At 40.4% G+C, this 17916-nt stretch overlaps 1 protein-coding gene across 4 annotated transcripts in view; it reads left to right on the top strand.

The window, feature by feature from the left end:
• Window positions 1-17916, top strand: part of ACO1 (aconitase 1) — a 68382-nt gene that overhangs the window by 36827 nt on the left and 13639 nt on the right. For 3 of the 4 annotated variants that reach the window (XM_025359388.1, XM_025359390.1, XM_025359389.1), the window contains 11 exons: window positions 561-732; window positions 3306-3406; window positions 4534-4650; window positions 5761-5920; window positions 7226-7361; window positions 9001-9085; window positions 9990-10146; window positions 11315-11439; window positions 13305-13409; window positions 14136-14278; window positions 15820-15967. In XM_025359388.1, coding sequence (XP_025215173.1) covers window positions 561-732; window positions 3306-3406; window positions 4534-4650; window positions 5761-5920; window positions 7226-7361; window positions 9001-9085; window positions 9990-10146; window positions 11315-11439; window positions 13305-13409; window positions 14136-14278; window positions 15820-15967 — 1449 coding nt within the window. Of the gene's footprint in view, window positions 1-560; window positions 733-3305; window positions 3407-4533; window positions 4651-5760; window positions 5921-7225; window positions 7362-9000; window positions 9086-9989; window positions 10147-11314; window positions 11440-13304; window positions 13410-14135; window positions 14279-15569; window positions 15736-15819; window positions 15968-17916 lie in introns of those variants that run through there. The other variant, XM_025359391.1, reaches the window with a different exon arrangement.

The following is a 17916-nucleotide window of genomic DNA, read 5'->3' as shown; positions in this document are numbered from 1 at the left end:
GTGCAAGTAGTTATTTAGGTTGAAAGAATTTAATATGTAACACTTCCAGATGCTTCCAGTGATCTCATTGGAGAGGGAAAGAGAATGTTTCTCATTTTGAAATATCTTTCTTAATATCATTTGTATTTTGGGCACACTTTGTCTTTCTTTTTATAAATAAGAACTATTTGACATCATCTTAGATTTATAGGAGAGTTAGTACAAAGAGTACAGAGAATTCCTGTTATCTTTCTCCCAGCTTCCCATAATGTTAACATCTTAAATAACCATGGCACGTTTATCAAAACTAAGAGGTTAACATTGGTGTGGTACTCTTAACTACAGGCTTTACCAGTTTTTTCAGTAATGTCCCTTTTCTGCTCCAGAATTCAATCCAGGATACCATGTTGCATTTAGTTGGCATTGCTTTTTAAGTTTTGAAAGTGATCACAAATGTGTTGGGCTAATGTATTTTTTGGGTTTACTGACAAGACTAGTTTATAAGAAGTGCAAGATGGTAGTTCTGCATTTTGAATGTGGGCCGTCAGATCTCCAACTTTTCTGTTGTTTCTGCTGCTTAGCACCTCCGCCAGGTTGGGGTAGTGGGCAGATTTGTCGAGTTCTTCGGGCCAGGAGTAGCCCGGTTGTCCATTGCTGACCGAGCTACAATTGCTAACATGTGTCCAGAGTATGGAGCAACTGCTGCCTTTTTCCCAGTTGACGAAGTTAGTATCACATACCTGGTGCAAACAGGTAAGTGAAGGGCCCTGAAAGCACAGGGCTCTTTGTAAAAGTTCGATGAAACACTGAGAATCTGAGCACTGCCTTCTGCCTCTGCCCAACAGAAGGCACTGGGTTACAGTTACACATTTTTTTTTTTTTCTCCATGGAGTCAAAATGGGTTTTTGGGATTTAAGGAGTTAATATGAGATAGAGATGGTATGGCCAATAGAAAGAGCTCAGAGATTACAGAAGCCTGGATATTTATACTGGTCCTCTACTACTAGTTTTTTTGACATTAAACAAGTGATCTTAGTAATGGTTACTGTTGTCTGTTGGGTACTTGCTGTGTACCAGGCACCTGGTATGTATTTGCTGTCAACCTCTTTACAAATCTGTAGGGTAGGTTGATTGACTAGTTAATTAACATTAGAGAAAACTGAGGATCAGAGAAGTGTTCATCCCCAAGGCTAATAAATAGCAGAGTCAGAAGCCAAGCCTGCAACTGCCTGGCTCCAAACAGGAACAGCACTCTGCAACACCCCTCTCAGGGATATCCAAAAAATGAAATGAGGCCAGGCATGGTAGCTCACTCCTGTCATCCCACCACTTTCGGAGGCCAAGACCGGCAGATCACCTGAGGTCAGGAGTTCGAGACCAGCCTGGCCAACATGGTGAAACTCCCGGGAGGCAGAGGTTGTGGTGAGCTGATCTCGCACCACTGCACTCCAGCCTAGGCAACAGAGAAAGACTGTCTCAAAAAAAAAAAAAAGAAAGAAAAGAAATGAGAGGCTGCTTATGAAGGCATTTTAAATCATTGACAGATCTTTAACTCTGTATTTTTAGAAATTTGACTTTTAACTTTGAGAAAGCTTTAAAATGTGTTTCTCGTTTTAAAAACATTAACTCTTCATTCAGTCATTCATTTAGCAAATTATTAATATCTGGTCTAGTTCCCAAAGATATGGCAGTGAACAAGATTATAAAATAAAGTCCCTGCCATCAGGTAGCTTACTTTCTAGTGAGGGGGGAGGACAGTGAACAAGTGAACAAATGTGTAAGTGTGATGTGATAATGAAAAAGAAAGGGGAGGTGGCTGAAGTACTCCAGAGGTGCTTGCGCAGATGTCTGGATGAAGTGAAGGGACAGCCACTGGAAGGGTTTCATGAGAATCTTTCAGACTCCAAATAAATCTTAGTCTTCTCCCATAAACTGAGGAAATTCCTCTAGAAATAGCAAAGATTGTGATGAAAAAGTTTATTTAAAAAAAGTTTTTATTAAATATAAAAATAAATTGAAATTGATTAATACATCTTTGTTCCCCCAAAGGATTTTAAGTGAAAAAGATAAAGAACTAAAAGAACGGAATAAATAATTGAGGGAATCAACCTAAAGAAGAGAAGGGATAGTGTGCTGGATAGAGGGGCAAAAGCTGTGAGATGGATCTAGAGGGAAGGTTAACTGGTTAGTTCCCGTGGTGCTGCAGGTGGCCATTATACTTCTTGGTGATCCAGTGCCAAATTTGTAACATCTATTAAATTGAAACAAACATTTTGCTTCAGAAGAGTGTAGCCCTTTCTCACAGTAAACCCTAAGAGACATTTCTCCTGTTCATCTTCATGAAGAGCATGGCATGGGGTGTAGTGAACAGCGGGCTCAACAACAGGTCAGGATACAAATACATTAGTGAAGCTCATACAGCTGTCATTTATGAGGCCTGTGCTGAGAGCTAATGACGTTTACAATTCAGCTAAAACAAGCAGACAAACAAAAAATTCTGATCAGTGGTAGGCCAAAGGATCAAACCTTCTGTTTCTAACCATCAGAGAAATTGTGGACGGCATGTCCGTTGGTCATACTTCATGAGTATTATCTCCTACACCGGGATCTTGATAAGAGGTAAATAGCAAAGGGCTCAAGGTCATATTCCTGGTGATGCAGCATCATGAGTTAAGACTTTGAACTTCTGGGTCAAGCTCAGGTTTGGATTTTAGTTCTGCTGTTTACTGGCTGTGTTACGTGAGAAAGTTACTTAGGGAGTCTTCTTGAGCCACCATTTCCTCATCTATAAATGGGAATAATAATTGTATCATAAGACTATGATAAAGGATTAGAGATTGAGGTAATACATTTAAAAGGTTTAGGGCACAGTGCCCAGAAAGTGCTCAGTAGCCAGTGGTTTCGGGTGGGGTTGGGATGGGTTTTAATTTTAACAGTAAAATCATGTGGAATGCTAAGTCTTTGTGGCCAGTTGAAGGCAAATGCATAGGCATGCTTTCACAATTAGCTCAGGTGTAAGATTCTCTTAATTAAAGGCTATACCCAAAAAGAAGGGGGTTATCTATAGATAGAACCAGAATCTTTTTCAGAAAACAGTCACTTTGATAGGAACAGCACATTCATTAATGGCCCCTAATAAAAAGCAGCATCAGGGGGAGAGTTAAACCATTAGCGTGGAAGCCGAAAAATCGACAGAGCTGTTGGTGTGCGTGTAAGTGCAGCATATGTTGCATACTTACATAATTGCTGATGCAAGTATCAGTTTATAAACTTCAACCAGGAAATACTAACCTATGTTACTTGTTACTCCTTAAAATGCCTTTTAGGTCGTGATAAAGAAAAAGTAAAGTACATTAAAAAATATCTTCAGGCTGTAGGAATGTTTCGAGATTTCAATGACCCTTCTCAAGACCCAGACTTCACCCAGGTATGAGAGTGCCTTCCACTGCGCATGTATTTCCTCTTCCGCAAGCCTGCGATTTTAGTTGTGTTTTTTCTTGGGGGAATGCACTGGTAAGAAATTAGTCACTGCCAAGGCATTACAAGAGAACGGACTGTTAAAAGGTTGAAAAACCAAAAGGATAAGGAAATTGTAAACATAACAGAATAATATAACTTCTTACATTCCTACTGGTTTAATCATTGTAAGTTAAGTGTCCCCCCCCTATTTGAACTATTGATTCATGACTCTTAATGTGGAAGACCACTGAAAGACTGCTAAAGGAATAAAAATGATACAATGGACTTTGGGGACTCAGGGGAAAGGGTGGGAGGGAGGTGAAGGATAAAAGATTACACATTGGGTACGATGTACACTGCTCAGGTGATGGATGCACCAAAATCTCAGAAATCACCACTAAAGAACTTATTCATGTAACCAAACACCACCTGTTCCTCAAAAATCTATTGAAATATAAAGAAAAATGAAAAGATTTCACTAGTGGAACAAGAGCTGTTTAAAGGCTAAACCATCATTATTATAGACCTAGAAAGAAGTGAAGGTACAAACATGTCAGTAAACTGAATCCACATTTTTCTAGACCACAAGGTAAACTAGACCTGCGACCCTTGTTTGGTTTCTTATTACACTGAGGAAAGGAAATATTCAATTAGACTAAGGCCCATTTCCTGGCGTTGATAACTTAATGGCTGCATCCCTCCCAAATCACCTTAGAAGTGTAATGGTTTATGTATGATTTCAATAGATAACCCACCTTCAACCTGACTTAGCCATACAAAGCGCGATGAGCTGCCTCCAAGGATGGGTGAGTGGAGGACACTGGGCCTCTGCAGCACCCACCCTGTTCTTTCTGAGAGATGGCAAGGCTGCCTGCCTGTCTCCTGCTACTTAAGTGCCCATCATGATCCTGTGAAATTAATCGCTTAAGATTAATTAAGAGAATTAAGAGAAACATTGGCTTCCTTGTTTTTGAATGTGGTAGTTTATTTGCTTATTTTTATGGTTGTGATGTTTTAAATTTTCTGGCATGCTTTGGATTTCCTCTTTGTGGGTATAATGTAAATTCTGTAATTTCTTTTCTTTGGGGTCAACAGGTTGTGGAATTAGATTTGAAAACAGTAGTGCCTTGCTGTAGTGGACCCAAAAGGCCTCAGGACAAAGTTGCTGTGTCCGACATGAAAAAGGATTTTGAGAGCTGCCTTGGAGCCAAGGTAGGGGCCTGTGGGAAGAGGTTGAATCCTCTCGACTCTACCCCGGTTACTCAGTGTCCAGGCTTTCATCCCACTTGACATGAATCTTCCTACAGCCTGACGCTTGAGGGTGTTTATTCTCCCTTCTGAAGTCCTTAATGACTTCCTCCATTAGCCACGAGCCAAGCAGCAAGAGCCATCATAAACACAACTCAACCCACCTTTTTAAGCACGTCTGCTTTTCGCAGGACCCTCACCACACTGTTTACTCACCCAAAGTTTTCTAACTGTTGTACCTTTCTGCATGCCCCTCCCTGCCTGAAAGTCTCTTCTCCAACTCATTATATTCTGTTCTGTGAACTCCATAAAACTTTGTTCAGATACCAGCTACTCTGCACTGGGTTCTCAGAATCTCATAGCAGAAAGTCACCTTTCCTTATTGGACACTTCATGGTGCTTGGTCTGAAATACTTTGATAGCGTTCCATATTCTTTAACTTACATTGTTGGTATTTTATTTGCATGTATGATTTCTGTTACTAGACTGTACCTTTGAGAACAGGATTTGTGTCTGAATCACCTTGGGAGCCCACAAGGTACCTAGCACAGTATCTCATATGCAGTAGATTTTCAATGAACATTTCCCAAAGGAATGATTAAGATGTATGATGGATTTTATCTGTGAGACACCAGTATTATGCCAAATATTCAGTTGTACTTTGTTTGCACTGTTGATCATGATTAGTTGAATCTGGTCAAAATAGCACCTTTTTCTAAATTTCCCTAAGGTTAGAATCCATAGTCTTAATCAGTCCCTATCCATTAAACTGTACAATAATGTCATTGAGTTCAATTTAGAGTAACTTTAAATTTGTAGTTTTAGCATTTACATTTTTGAGGTGGGAAGGAAGTAATTGTTACTAATTTCAGTGCAGAGTAAGACTCAGATATCATGACTGCTTTTCGTAAAGATTTAAAACGAGTAATTTTTCTGTAAAAATTATACTTACCAAAGTATTCCTTCTTCTAATGTGAGAACCATTGACTATATGTATGTTTTTTCCTCTAGCCAGATATATGTGTATCTTATATAAACATATTCCTATATAATATATATTTTTTCTTCTTTTAGCAAGGATTTAAAGGATTCCAAGTGGCTCCCGAACATCATAATGACCATAAGACCTTTATCTATGATAACACTGAATTCACCCTTGCTCATGGTTCTGTGGTCATTGCGGCCATTACTAGCTGCACAAACACCAGTAATCCATCTGTGATGTTAGGGGCAGGTAAGTGCATTTGACTCCATCCTCATGGTCATCATACACATGTGTAGGTGGAAATAGCCCAAGACAGGGCCCTGGGCCTTAGCGGAGTTCTGTGTGTAGTTCCCTGAACCTCATCTTTTCCAGATACAGATATTTATTGGCCCATAAATATCTACACAACAAATAGTGTCCAAAGCAAAGTTTCTAAAATAGAATGCACACTGCATAATAGTCTGTCTTGAGAATTAACACAGAAAATAAATAGAGGAAAGCAAAGGAAGCTAGATTTCTGGGAAAGCCTACATTCTCATGTCAGACTTTGGAAGAAAAATAAAGCGTTATCACAGACTTTGTTCTTCGTGAAAGCCCTGAGCAGCAGGATTGAGTTCTGACTTGAATGCTGGGAGGTGTTTCTGAATGAGGCACAGGGCACTGGCTGATAAAACCTGGGGCAGCTGACCTGTTTTACAATTCTGGTTAAGTTGTTAATATTTATATACGCGGTTTCCCTACTATAAGGTCTCTTTAGTTTCCAAGTTTTTGGTCATCCCTAAAGCTTCTCTTATATCCATCCACAGACCAGACAGTGTCAACAGTTCCTTTTTATGAAGCCGACACAGGCATTAGGAAAACCTTCTTTGCCTGAGTCCATGTATTGCCACCTAAGCTTTCCCTGTCTGGTCTGGAGCAAACCAGTCTTCTGTGGACAAGTCCCCAGCTTGTCTGTGGCTTTTTGTCCCCTCATGCCCCCACCCCCACTGCTCATGTTTTTGTTACTTCTGTGATACTTCCTAAGACAGAGCACCCAGTGTTCCAGTAGCAGTCTCTGTATCTGCCAAAGTCCAGCAGATCTTCCACTTCAAGATATATCTGAACATTCGATTTTTACTTCTCGGCTGACTGTTCCTTGCCAGCCAGCACACAGTTGATATAGTTACAAAAAGGGCTCCTTCAATTATGATTTTCATCCAAATCAAACATAATTAGAAAGATCATTTTCCCTCTAAAAAAATTAAAAACTCATTTTGTAATATATTCCTAAATGGTTTTAGATTTATCTCTTTTTAAAAAAAAAGGTAAGCAAATGTCTTTCTTCATTTCCTTGCCTAGTTTTGAGTTTACTGCATACATCTAAATGACCGTTGGCCAGGGAACCTTTAGATTTCTGTTTGGCAGCAAAAACAGCAGATAGTGCCAACAGGAAGGGAGCATGGTCAGGTGGTGGCAGGAAATGCAGACTGAAGAAAATCAGGCTCTTTTCTGAAGTGTGCCTGGCACCTAGAGCAGGCAGCCACCCACACTGCATCTGTGTTTATCATTTCACAGGATTGTTAGCAAAGAAAGCTGTGGATGCTGGCCTGAACGTGATGCCTTACATCAAAACTAGCCTGTCTCCTGGGAGCGGCGTGGTCACCTACTACCTACAAGAAAGCGGAGTCATGCCTTATCTGTCTCAGCTTGGGTGAGGGAGAGTTTTCTTTTGCACCATTGCTTTTGTTGAATTTTATCCCTCATGTATCTTGCTGTGTCACCTTGTAACAGATGTGAGATTATCTGATATCTAATTGCATAGTCATTTATCAGATGGTAGTTAGACTTAAACCCTTACATTCCATCTAAAGAGGTAAGTGCCCTAGAGGGATGGACTTTGCAGGACTGGAAGTTGCTTTGGGTGAATCAGTGAATGAGTGGAGAGTGAATGTGAAGGCCTAGGACATTACTGCACACTACTGTTGACTTTATAAACACTGGACACTTAGGCTACACTAACTTAATTTAAAAAACAGTTTCTTTCTTCAATAGTGTTAACCGTTGCTTACTTTTATTTTACAAACTTTTAAGTTTATTGAAACTCTTGACTCTTATAACACTTAGCTTAAAACAAACATATCATATAGCTGTTCCACAATATTTTCTTTGTATCTTTATTACATAGGGTTTTTTCTATTTTTGAAGTTTTTATTTTTTTACTTTTTAAACTTTTTTGTTAAAAACCAAGACAGGCTGGACCCAGTAGCTCACACCTGTAATATCAGTGCTTTGAGACACCAAGGCAAGAGGATTGCTTCAAGCCAGGAGTTTGAAACCAGCCAGGACAACATAGTGAGACCTCTGTTTCTACAAAAAAAAAATTTAAACAATTAGCCAGGCATGGTGGTACATGCCTGTAGTCCTAGCTACTCAGGAGGCTGAGGCTGCAGGATGGCTTGAGTCCAGAGTTTGAGGTTGCAGTGAGCTATGATCATGCCACTGTACTCCAGTTTGGGTGACAGCAAGACCCTGTCTCAAAAAAAAAATAAACACCACGACAACAAAAAAAAAACCCTAAGAGATAAACACACACTTTAGGCCTACACAGGGTCAGGATCGTCAGCGTTACTGTCTTCTACCTCCACATCTGTCCCACTGGAAGGTCTTCAGGGGCAATAGCATCCATGGAGCTGTCATCTCCTAAGATAATAATGCCTTCTGGAATACTTCCTGAGGCTGCTTTACACTTAACTGTTTTTTGTTGTTTTTTTTTTAAAAAAAGAGTACACTCTAAAAGAACTATAAAACGTCAGCATGAGTTTGTTTATACCAGCATCATCATAAACAAGAAATGCCTTGCGCTGTGACATCACGATGGCTACAACATCACTAGGTGATAGGAATTTGTCAGCTCCGTTGTGTACATGTGGTCTGTCACTAACTGAAACATCATTGTGCAGTGCATGAACGTATTCATTGCCAAATACGCTTTCTCCAATTTCTCCAATTTCCATATTATTCCTGACTTATATTTTATTCATGTGCCTCATAAAATTCAAATCTCCTTGGGATTATACAATAACAGTAGTTAAGATATTAAATGGCATATATGATTTCAACTCTTAAAATTGTTGTTTATTCAATTTATAAGTAAAAAATATGAATAGTTTTCTTATGCTACATGATGTATCAGAATGCTCTCAAGAATGAAACTTTTAGAAATAGCACTATACTGAACTTCGTTCATGCACTGCAATTCCTTTTTGAACAGTGGTCTCTGGAAACTGTGGCCAGCAGAAAGGCTCACTGCAAGTTACTCTTTTTTTTTGTGCTTCTCTCTTGGTGTCTAGGTTTGACGTGGTGGGCTATGGCTGCATGACCTGCATTGGCAACAGTGGGCCTTTACCTGAACCTGTGGTAGAAGCCATCACACAGGTAATTGCAGAGGTGCCTGTAGGTCTTCAGAGCAGTTGTTTCTTTTCATGTAATTTGACCAAAATGCTGGTATTTTCAGGAAGGTCCATGGAAGCAGGGGATGTGGTTTAGAGTGTGGTCTTTTGAGTTTAGCTAAAATTACTAGCTGGGTAACCTTGGGCAAGTTAATTAGCCTATCTGTGCCTGGGTTTTCACAACTGTATATTGGAGATGATAATGGTATCTATTTTACAGAGTTGTGAGAATTAAGATGATGATAAACATAAGTCACTTAGTGCAGTGTCTGGCACTCCAGTAAGTGCTCAGTACTTGCTGGTTTTGACTACAAAGAGCTCTACAGCTGTTTGTTATAGGTATTGGGTTAGTGCAACAGTAACTGTGATTTTGCCATTTCAGTGATGAAGGCCACAATTACTTTTGCACCAACTTGGATAATTTGAAAATTGGTTCAAAGTGAGACAAGTCTCCAAACAAATGAATCTAAACTAAATTGTTTTGGCTTGATTTTTGTCCCAAAAATGCTGAACCTTGAAAAATATTATTTGGTTTGCTTTGCATTAATTATAGAATCTATGTAAGTCATTGTGACTTCCTTTAGCTATCAACTGTTAGGTCTTTCCCACCTGTTCTTGGGCCCCAGACAGCAATAACTAGTATGTTGCCTTCTAACTACCTGGTATTTTCTCGTGAGCTGAAATCACTAAACATGTCTCTGCTTCCTTTGACCCAGAGTATCTCCCACGGGGACACCCGATGTACCCTTTTCCCCTCTAGTGGGAGAGAACCAAGTGAAAGGGCAGCTTAAAGGACTATCCTTGAGATGTGGAAACTCTTGCAAATGGTCTGAGACAAGAAGCCTAGTCAGTCTCTTTTAATGACCTGATTTTTCTCTTGCCTTACACAGGGAGACCTTGTAGCTGTTGGAGTACTATCTGGGAACAGGAATTTTGAAGGTCGAGTGCACCCCAACACCCGGGCCAACTATTTAGCTTCTCCCCCCTTAGTAATAGCATACGCAATTGCTGGGACCATCAGAATTGACTTTGAGAAAGAACCACTGGGTAAGATTTTGTTTGTGCAGCTATAATTTTTTTCCAGTGAATTCAGAAATATTACTGGAAGAAAGTTGCCGCTTTCCATAATAAGAAATGAAGCATAGAACCTCCAGGGAGAAGACAAAGAAGAGAATCATTTCTTTATTCCCCAGTATACAGCTAAGACTTAACTGCAGTAGTTAAAACAAGAATCTACTGAGGGTCAAGGATGACGAAAGAAAAGTAGGTACCAAAAGGAATAGACATCTTGCTATTGTGGTTTCTTCTGTAGTTCCTCCCTTTCTAGCTCTCACTTTAATTATAGGCATTGTTTTAATATATACTCTGTAGAAACATACTGCAGATATTTCAACTTCTCAGAATTCCAAAGAAATGATACAATATCTCCTTTCCTCAGATCAGCTTGCTTGCTCTGACTGCCTCAATCTATTCTAAGCCAAATAGATAATATGAAAACAATGTCCCTGAAATCGTAACTTTAGACGTACAGTTGATCCTCATTATTTGTGAGTTCTATACTTGCAGATTTGCCTAGTCACTAAAATGTATTTTAACCCCCAAATCAATACTTGTAGTATGTTCACAGTCATTCACAGATCAGCACAAAGGGGTGAAAACTTTATATCACTCAACACACATGTTCTATGCTGAGATCAGATAAGGCATCACTGTGACTTCTTGTTTCAGCTCTCATGTGATATATAAGGATCCTTTGCTCGGTCTACTTAATGCCGTGCTTTTTGCATTTTTGTGCTTTTTGTGGTGATTTCGCTGTTCAAAATGGTCGTTGAGCGTAGCCCTGAAGTGCTGTCTGGCGTTCTTAAGCACAAGCCGACTGTGATGTGCATTGTGTTTAGATAGGCTTCATTCAGAAGAGTTATAGTGCTTTTGGCTGGAAGTTCAATGTCAGTGAGTCAACAGTTTCTATTAAATAAGGTGAATAAGGAGAATAATAAACCTCACATGAAGCAAGGTTATGTATTGATTGGTGACCAGAGGCTCCCAGGAACCTAATCCTGTATTTCGTCCAGTGGCAATGATTCAGTATCCAGTCATTCAGCATTCACACAGGCTTTATAGAACATAACTACCAAGGAGAATGAGGCTTGACTCTGTATAATCATGAAAATTGCATATTAGAAAGTTTTCTCATTAATAAACAATTTTTCCCCAGGAGTAAATGCAAAGGGACAGAAGGTATTTCTGAAAGATATCTGGCCGACTAGAGATGAGATCCAGGCAGTGGAGCGTCAGTATGTCATCCCGGGGATGTTTAAGGAAGTCTATCAGAAAATAGAGGTGAGGTCCTACACTGCCCTCCCCACCCCGAGGATCTGAGGAAAAGCTGCTCCCTTTGTGTCCTGTCTGCAGACCTCAAGGCTAATGGGAGTATCAACTATATAAAGTAACATTTATTTCTTCAGATAACTGGGGAGGGGGTTCTCCGTCATTTTTCTTCTGTGACTCGCATTTTTACAAACCCCACCTCCCCTAAATGTTCCCGGATTTGGACAAGTCAGTGACAGCCTAGAGAAGAAAGGCCTCAGGTTCAGCTCTCCAAAACCCCACCCCTGTCTCGGACACCCTGGGGTGTGTGTCAGCTGTGGCGAGGACCCCTGGTGGTCACTATATTGTGTCACTAAGTGGAGTCCATTGGTTGAATGCACCTCTCAGAATGCATTTTTGCACACTTAAAAAAAATTAAGGCCACTCAATAAGTACCAAGCTACTAAAATCAAACTTTCCGTACATTTTACAAATAGGAGGCAATGTATGGGGCTCAGCATTATATTCTGAGACTCTTGGATATTATTCCTTTCCCCGCCTTCTGCATTCAGCTGACCCAAGGGCTTCTGACTGCGGCTGGTGGTTTAAATGAGAGTAGAACTGTCTGTGGGAAAGGGTGATGTGGGTGTGATGTTCACACACTGCATCCTCCACAAGGTGCTCCGTGGGAGATGGTGTTAGGGAGCTTGGCAGGCATTGTGCTAAATGCATTCCTCCAAAGGCCGAGTTAATGGACCTGTGGACAGAATTCAAACCAATTTTAATGCATAGCAGCTGTCATTTGCTACCCAGTGTCTGTGTGACCTGGAAGGCCACTTCCCAAAACACTCAGAGAGTAATTTCCCCTTTGGTACAATCTAGATTATTATGATTTCATAAGTTATTGATAAGCATATGCATTAGTTATCTATTGCTATGCGACAAATTACCCCAAAATATAGAGTTGAAACAACAAACATATATTGTCTTCCAGTTTCTGTGCATCAAGAATCCAGGCACAGCTTCACTGTGTACTTTCACAGGGTTCCAATAGTTGTCATCTGGGGCTGCAGTCTCTGGAGAAGGGTCCTCTTAGGCTCACTCATGTGGCTATTGGCAGGATTAAGTTCCTCAAGGGCTGTTGCACTGAGGTCCTCCATTTCTCACTGGCTGTTCGCTAGAAGCCTCCCTCAGCAACTTGCTATGAGGGTCTCTTCACAGCTCACATGGTAGCTGGCTTCCATCAGAGCAAGAGAGACAGAAGGCAGGTCTCAGTAACCTAATCTAGGAGGTAGTCACTAGCTTCAGTCCACACTCAACAGGAGGGGGTCAACAAAGGATGTGAATCCCGGGAGGCAGGATCCCTCCTGCCATCCCAGAGGCTACCTATCACAGTGCATATGTATGTTGTTGTTTGTTTTTCAGAGACCAGGTCTCACTTTGTCATCCAGGCTGGAGTGCAGTAGTGTGATCATAGCTCACTGCCACCTCAAATTCCTGAGCTCAAGCAATCCTCCCATCTCAGCCTCTCGAGTAGCTCGGACTAGAGGCGCATGCCACCACACCCAATTTTTTTTTTTAATTTTTGTAGAGACATGGTTTTGCCATGTTGCCCAGGCTGGTCTTGAACTCCTGGCCTCAAGCCATCCTTCCACCTCAGCCTCCCTAAGTACTGGGATTAGTAGATGTGAGCTACCACACCCAGCCCACAGTATCTATGGATTTTTAAGTTACTTAGCGTGACACACTATTAGTATAAAGGAACTCTTATGTGTGGCTATTAAGAATAAAAATGGTTTTTAGTGTACCTTTTAGCTTGAATGTATATTTTGTGTTTGCATATTAAATTTTCTCTAGAATGGGATGTGATTAGATCTGCCTTTCTTTTCTTTTTTAAGACTGTGAATGAAAGCTGGAATGCCTTAGCAACCCCATCAGATAAGCTGTTTTTCTGGAATTCCAAATCTACATATATCAAATCACCACCATTCTTTGAAAACCTGGTATGGCTTTTTATTTTTTAACAAAATGAATTCTTTGAAGGATTTCTTTCCTAATCATATCTACTTTATTACCCCATACTCTTGCTTTGACTACCCATTTTATTAAAACCTTTGCAAACCCAAGCAGATATTGGCAGGGAAAGTGTTGGGAGGCTGGGATATTTGGCTACCATGGGCCTACAGTTTCTCTATGCAGGGGTTCTGCGTGGATGTACGCAGGCACCCTGGTGATCACCTGGACTTAAACCTAGTAGAGTCTGAGGGACTGTTCCAGGAGAACATCCCCACTGCCCACCATAGTGAACCTTATACCCATAAAAACCAGGGACATTGTCCCTGAAACTGATGATCTAGAAGTTTATGCCCTCCTGGTGGGTCACTGTGGGAAGGGGATGCAGTAGAAGTCAGGATTCCAGTTGTCCTCAGGATCTGAGGAGTTCTAGGGATGTGAAGAGAGAGAATGTCATTTGCAGCTGCATTACTGTTGCTTTTGAGGGGATATTGCCAGTACTTTACCTTTTCTTCAAGATTGAGATATGAATGTTTTGAGTAAATTCACCTTACTTTTCTTAGCATCTTTGATAAAAACTAGAACACTAGAATTTTCTGTGCATTGCTGTGGAACTGTCATCTGGTTCAGGTCCATGGGCCACCATCGTTGAGACTGATCTGGTAACTTGTTTGAGAAAACCTGGGCCAATGCTGACTTATTGTATTCTTTGCTAGACTTTGGATCTTCAGCCCCCTAAATCTATAGTGGATGCCTATGTGCTGCTAAATTTGGGAGATTCAGTAACAACTGACCACATCTCTCCAGCTGGAAATATTGCAAGAAACAGTCCTGCTGCTCGCTACTTAACTAACAGAGGGTAAGTATGAGTGAGGCAGGAAGGACTAAAGGCAAAAATGGAGTAATGGAGTAAATGAGGCCAGCGTTTCTCTTTTCACCTGGCCCTTTAGAATCAGACTCTTCAGTGTTCACTGAGGCTTAACCCTGGGGTTTAAAAACCAATTGCGTTTTCTGTTTGCTCCTTAACAGCTTCCATGGGAGAAACGATCAACATGTGAATCCCAACAAGGGGAAGGGGAAAGGGACCTAGCGTATCCATTAGGCCCAGCTGTCATCCCTGCCCCCAGGGTGGCTGATCTTTAAAGTACAAGGCTCTGCTCTTAACCTGAGGCAGAGGCAGAACCTGACATGCATTGCCAGGTCCTGGTTGAGAAACCTAATGTTTACAGAGCACTGCTTGGAGGATTTGCAGCTTACTCATCTGTTTATCAGTTCTTCAGTAGTGTGCCGATATTCATAGGTATACCAGTATTATCAACTACTATCTCATAGATTAATATTACTCGAGGTCAGTGGTTCCCCAGTCTGAGTTTCCACGAGAATCATGTGAGATAAAAATTCCTGGTTCCTATCCCCATCTCCTGAATCAGCTCTTTCAGCGATTCGCCAGAGCAAATTTGAGGAACAGAATCCAAATGCCTTTTTTCTATTGAATTTTGACCCCTTTTGAGGCATGAACACTTCAGAGAATTGAATGAAAGCAAATCTAATGCCTTCCCAGAAAAATGCACATACCCACAACATTTTGGATAGTTTCAGGGATTCCAAGACATACTCACCTGCTCCTGAAGCCCATTAAACTCAGTCCTTAAATTCGATCTAACCATTAATTAAATCATATTAACACATCCACCCCCTAGTATTTTAAGGAACAGCTCAGTGAACTGATCACTGTGTTAATTGTAAGGTATGTTTCCTGACACTGCAAAGTTTCCTTTCACTGAGGGCCCACAGACAAGATTTCCTCTGGTTTGGGGACCAGAAATAACTGTTCTGCCTCTTTGGCACTGCTTTGATTTTTCTCTCATGGAAGTTGTAAGTTATGGTGCCAGTTGTGTGTCTTTCCTTTGCATTGAGTTCCTGATAACTCAGGGACAAATTTGAAACTATTTCTGGTTACTTTATGGAATGTATGTTGTGTTTCCCCCTATCTGTGGCTCCATCTGATTTGCCTACCGTAATTCTTCTCTTTGCTTTCATTTTCTCACTTATTTTTAATTTTAGCTCTTTATCTTATATGAAGCTTTATAGGCTACCCTACTAACAAATAAAATATCTTTTTAAGATTTCCTTCTTATTTTCCTAACCAGATTTGAAAGACAGTTAACCCAGGAGAATACTGAGTTATGCCTCTCACCACCCCTTCTCACCTCTCTCTGTTCTCCGTTGAAGCTTTGGGGACAGCTTTTCTGCCATGGAGAACAATGCTTAGGAGATTTAGAGAAATAGCCAGGTCTATGTTTTGTTTGTTTGTTTGTTTGTTTTTCTTTTCTTGGTGTAAGCTAAGGTTAATCTTTGCTTGCTTCACTAAGCCAGCTCCTTTCTTGCTTGCCTCCTTAGCCTAACTCCACGAGAATTTAACTCCTATGGCTCCCGCCGAGGTAATGACGCCGTCATGGCACGGGGAACATTTGCCAACATTCGCTTGTTAAACAGATTTTTGAACAAGCAGGCACCACAGACTATCCATCTGCCTTCTGGGGAAATCGTGAGTATTGTCTTCCGCTTCCTGCAGACACTAGCATTTGTCAGCCTTGGTGGAGGTTGGATATTTACAGTTACTCGTCTTTTGGTTTTAGTTTTTCTTCACAGCTCCATCCTACCTCAGACTAACTACAGTCCTCCTTGCCAGGTGTCTATATGCATAGAATCTATCACTGACAAATTCAAACCTTTTCTTGTTGCTTAAAGATTCTAAACCGTGGTTTCACCGAGTCTCGTTTCTTAGGAATTGAGCTTTGAGTGAAATTTCATTTAAAGTATTTGAAGGGGAAATACCGGGTTAAATTAAAGGGTATTTATCAAGAAGTGTTATTGTATGACTTTATTGGCATGTAATTTAATTCGTCTAGTCCACATGAAAAGAAGGAGTAGAGAGGCGCTTGGAGGTGTGTTTTGGTGCTAATGGGAGCACCATGGTCAGTGTGTTGCAGCAGGGACTGTTTGTTCCCAGCTCTGTGTTATAGTAGCTGTGGGGCCTTGAAGTTATTTCCATCTCCGAGCCTCGTTTTTCTCACCTGTGAAGTAAAAATACTACCTACCTTGGAAGAAAGCTGTGAGGCTTAAAATGGAATGAAATATAAAACCTAGCATAGAGTCTGGTGCATGTCATAGGTCCTTAGTGTCACTTCCCTTCCCAGTGAGTGCTGTGAAATTGCCTGTAAACTGTTTAACTTATTTGAGAAATAACCCTGCCGACTTATTTTAAAATAATAATAGCTAATATGTCTGCGGCACTTAACCACATTCCAGGTGTTCTCCTAAGCTCTTTGCATATATTGATTTATATAATGCTCATAACAACCCCTTGAAGTAGGTACCATGATTATCTGTGCTTTAAATTGAGAACTGAAGCATAAAGAAGTCGTATAACTCGTTTAGGTCACACAGTGGAAAAGCTGAAATTAAAACCCAGCAAGTCTGGCTCAAGTCAGTGCCCTTTACCACCACACGTACTGCCTCACTCGTAACTGATTGTATTCTTGTAACACAAATGCTTTCTTTAGAGATAAGCATTGATAACCAGGACCTAGCACAGCAGATGCTTGTTCAATGAATAGCAGAGGTTACAGAATATTAAATGAAAAAAGATACATGTTGAATGATGGAATACCCGAGAGACCAAGGGGAAAGACTTGTAGTTATAGACTTTGGGGGACCCCTAATAAACGTCACAGTGTACCACACTCATTTACAAGCCCTGTTTGACATAGAACTTCTAGTCAGATGTCTAGAGCCTCATCTTAAATGAGACAGAATAAAGGATGAATAGACATTTGAGCCAAGACTTGAACAGGGACATGAGGGGGGAGGTGCAAAAAGTCAAAGAAAAAAAATTATATCCTTAGAGAAGAGTTCATTTTCTGTTGCTATGAAATAACAATCAGAAGACAAGAAAATGTTTTAAATTTACAAAGAAAATTCAAAGGAGAAGTTGATTGGTTGAGAACATTTCCTAGAATATGTAACAGAAAGATAAGAGAAAAAAATGTAAGAACTGAACTCAGGAGGCCCTAACACCTGCCTAAATAGAAGTGTTCGAAAGAGAACCAAAAAAATGCAAGAGAGGAAATTATTTCAAAACAAAACGAAAAACTACAAGTAAAATTTCTCCAACTGAATGGTCTGAGAATCCATATTGAAAAGGCCGACTGAAGTCCCATCTAAATAATTTTAAAACTCACTCCAAGTTATATCATTGTGAAATTAAGAGCAACAAAAGGAGAAATCTCAACGTTTCCAGAGAAAAACAGCTTACATGAAACAACAGGAAATAAGACGTGTTCCAGACTTCTTGATGCTAGAAACTTAGACTGAGGAAAATGATTTGCATCCTAAAATCTACGCCCATCAGATCACCAGTCAAGTGCACTTAAAGTAATGACACATTCAGATATTCAAAAGCTTAAAAAATAGCCCTCAATACCTTCCTTAGGA

This window comes from Theropithecus gelada, chromosome 15 (genome assembly GCF_003255815.1).
Source record: "Theropithecus gelada isolate Dixy chromosome 15, Tgel_1.0, whole genome shotgun sequence".
NCBI classification, from domain to species: domain Eukaryota; kingdom Metazoa; phylum Chordata; class Mammalia; order Primates; family Cercopithecidae; genus Theropithecus; species Theropithecus gelada.
This window is presented reverse-complemented; position numbering and strand designations above follow the sequence as displayed.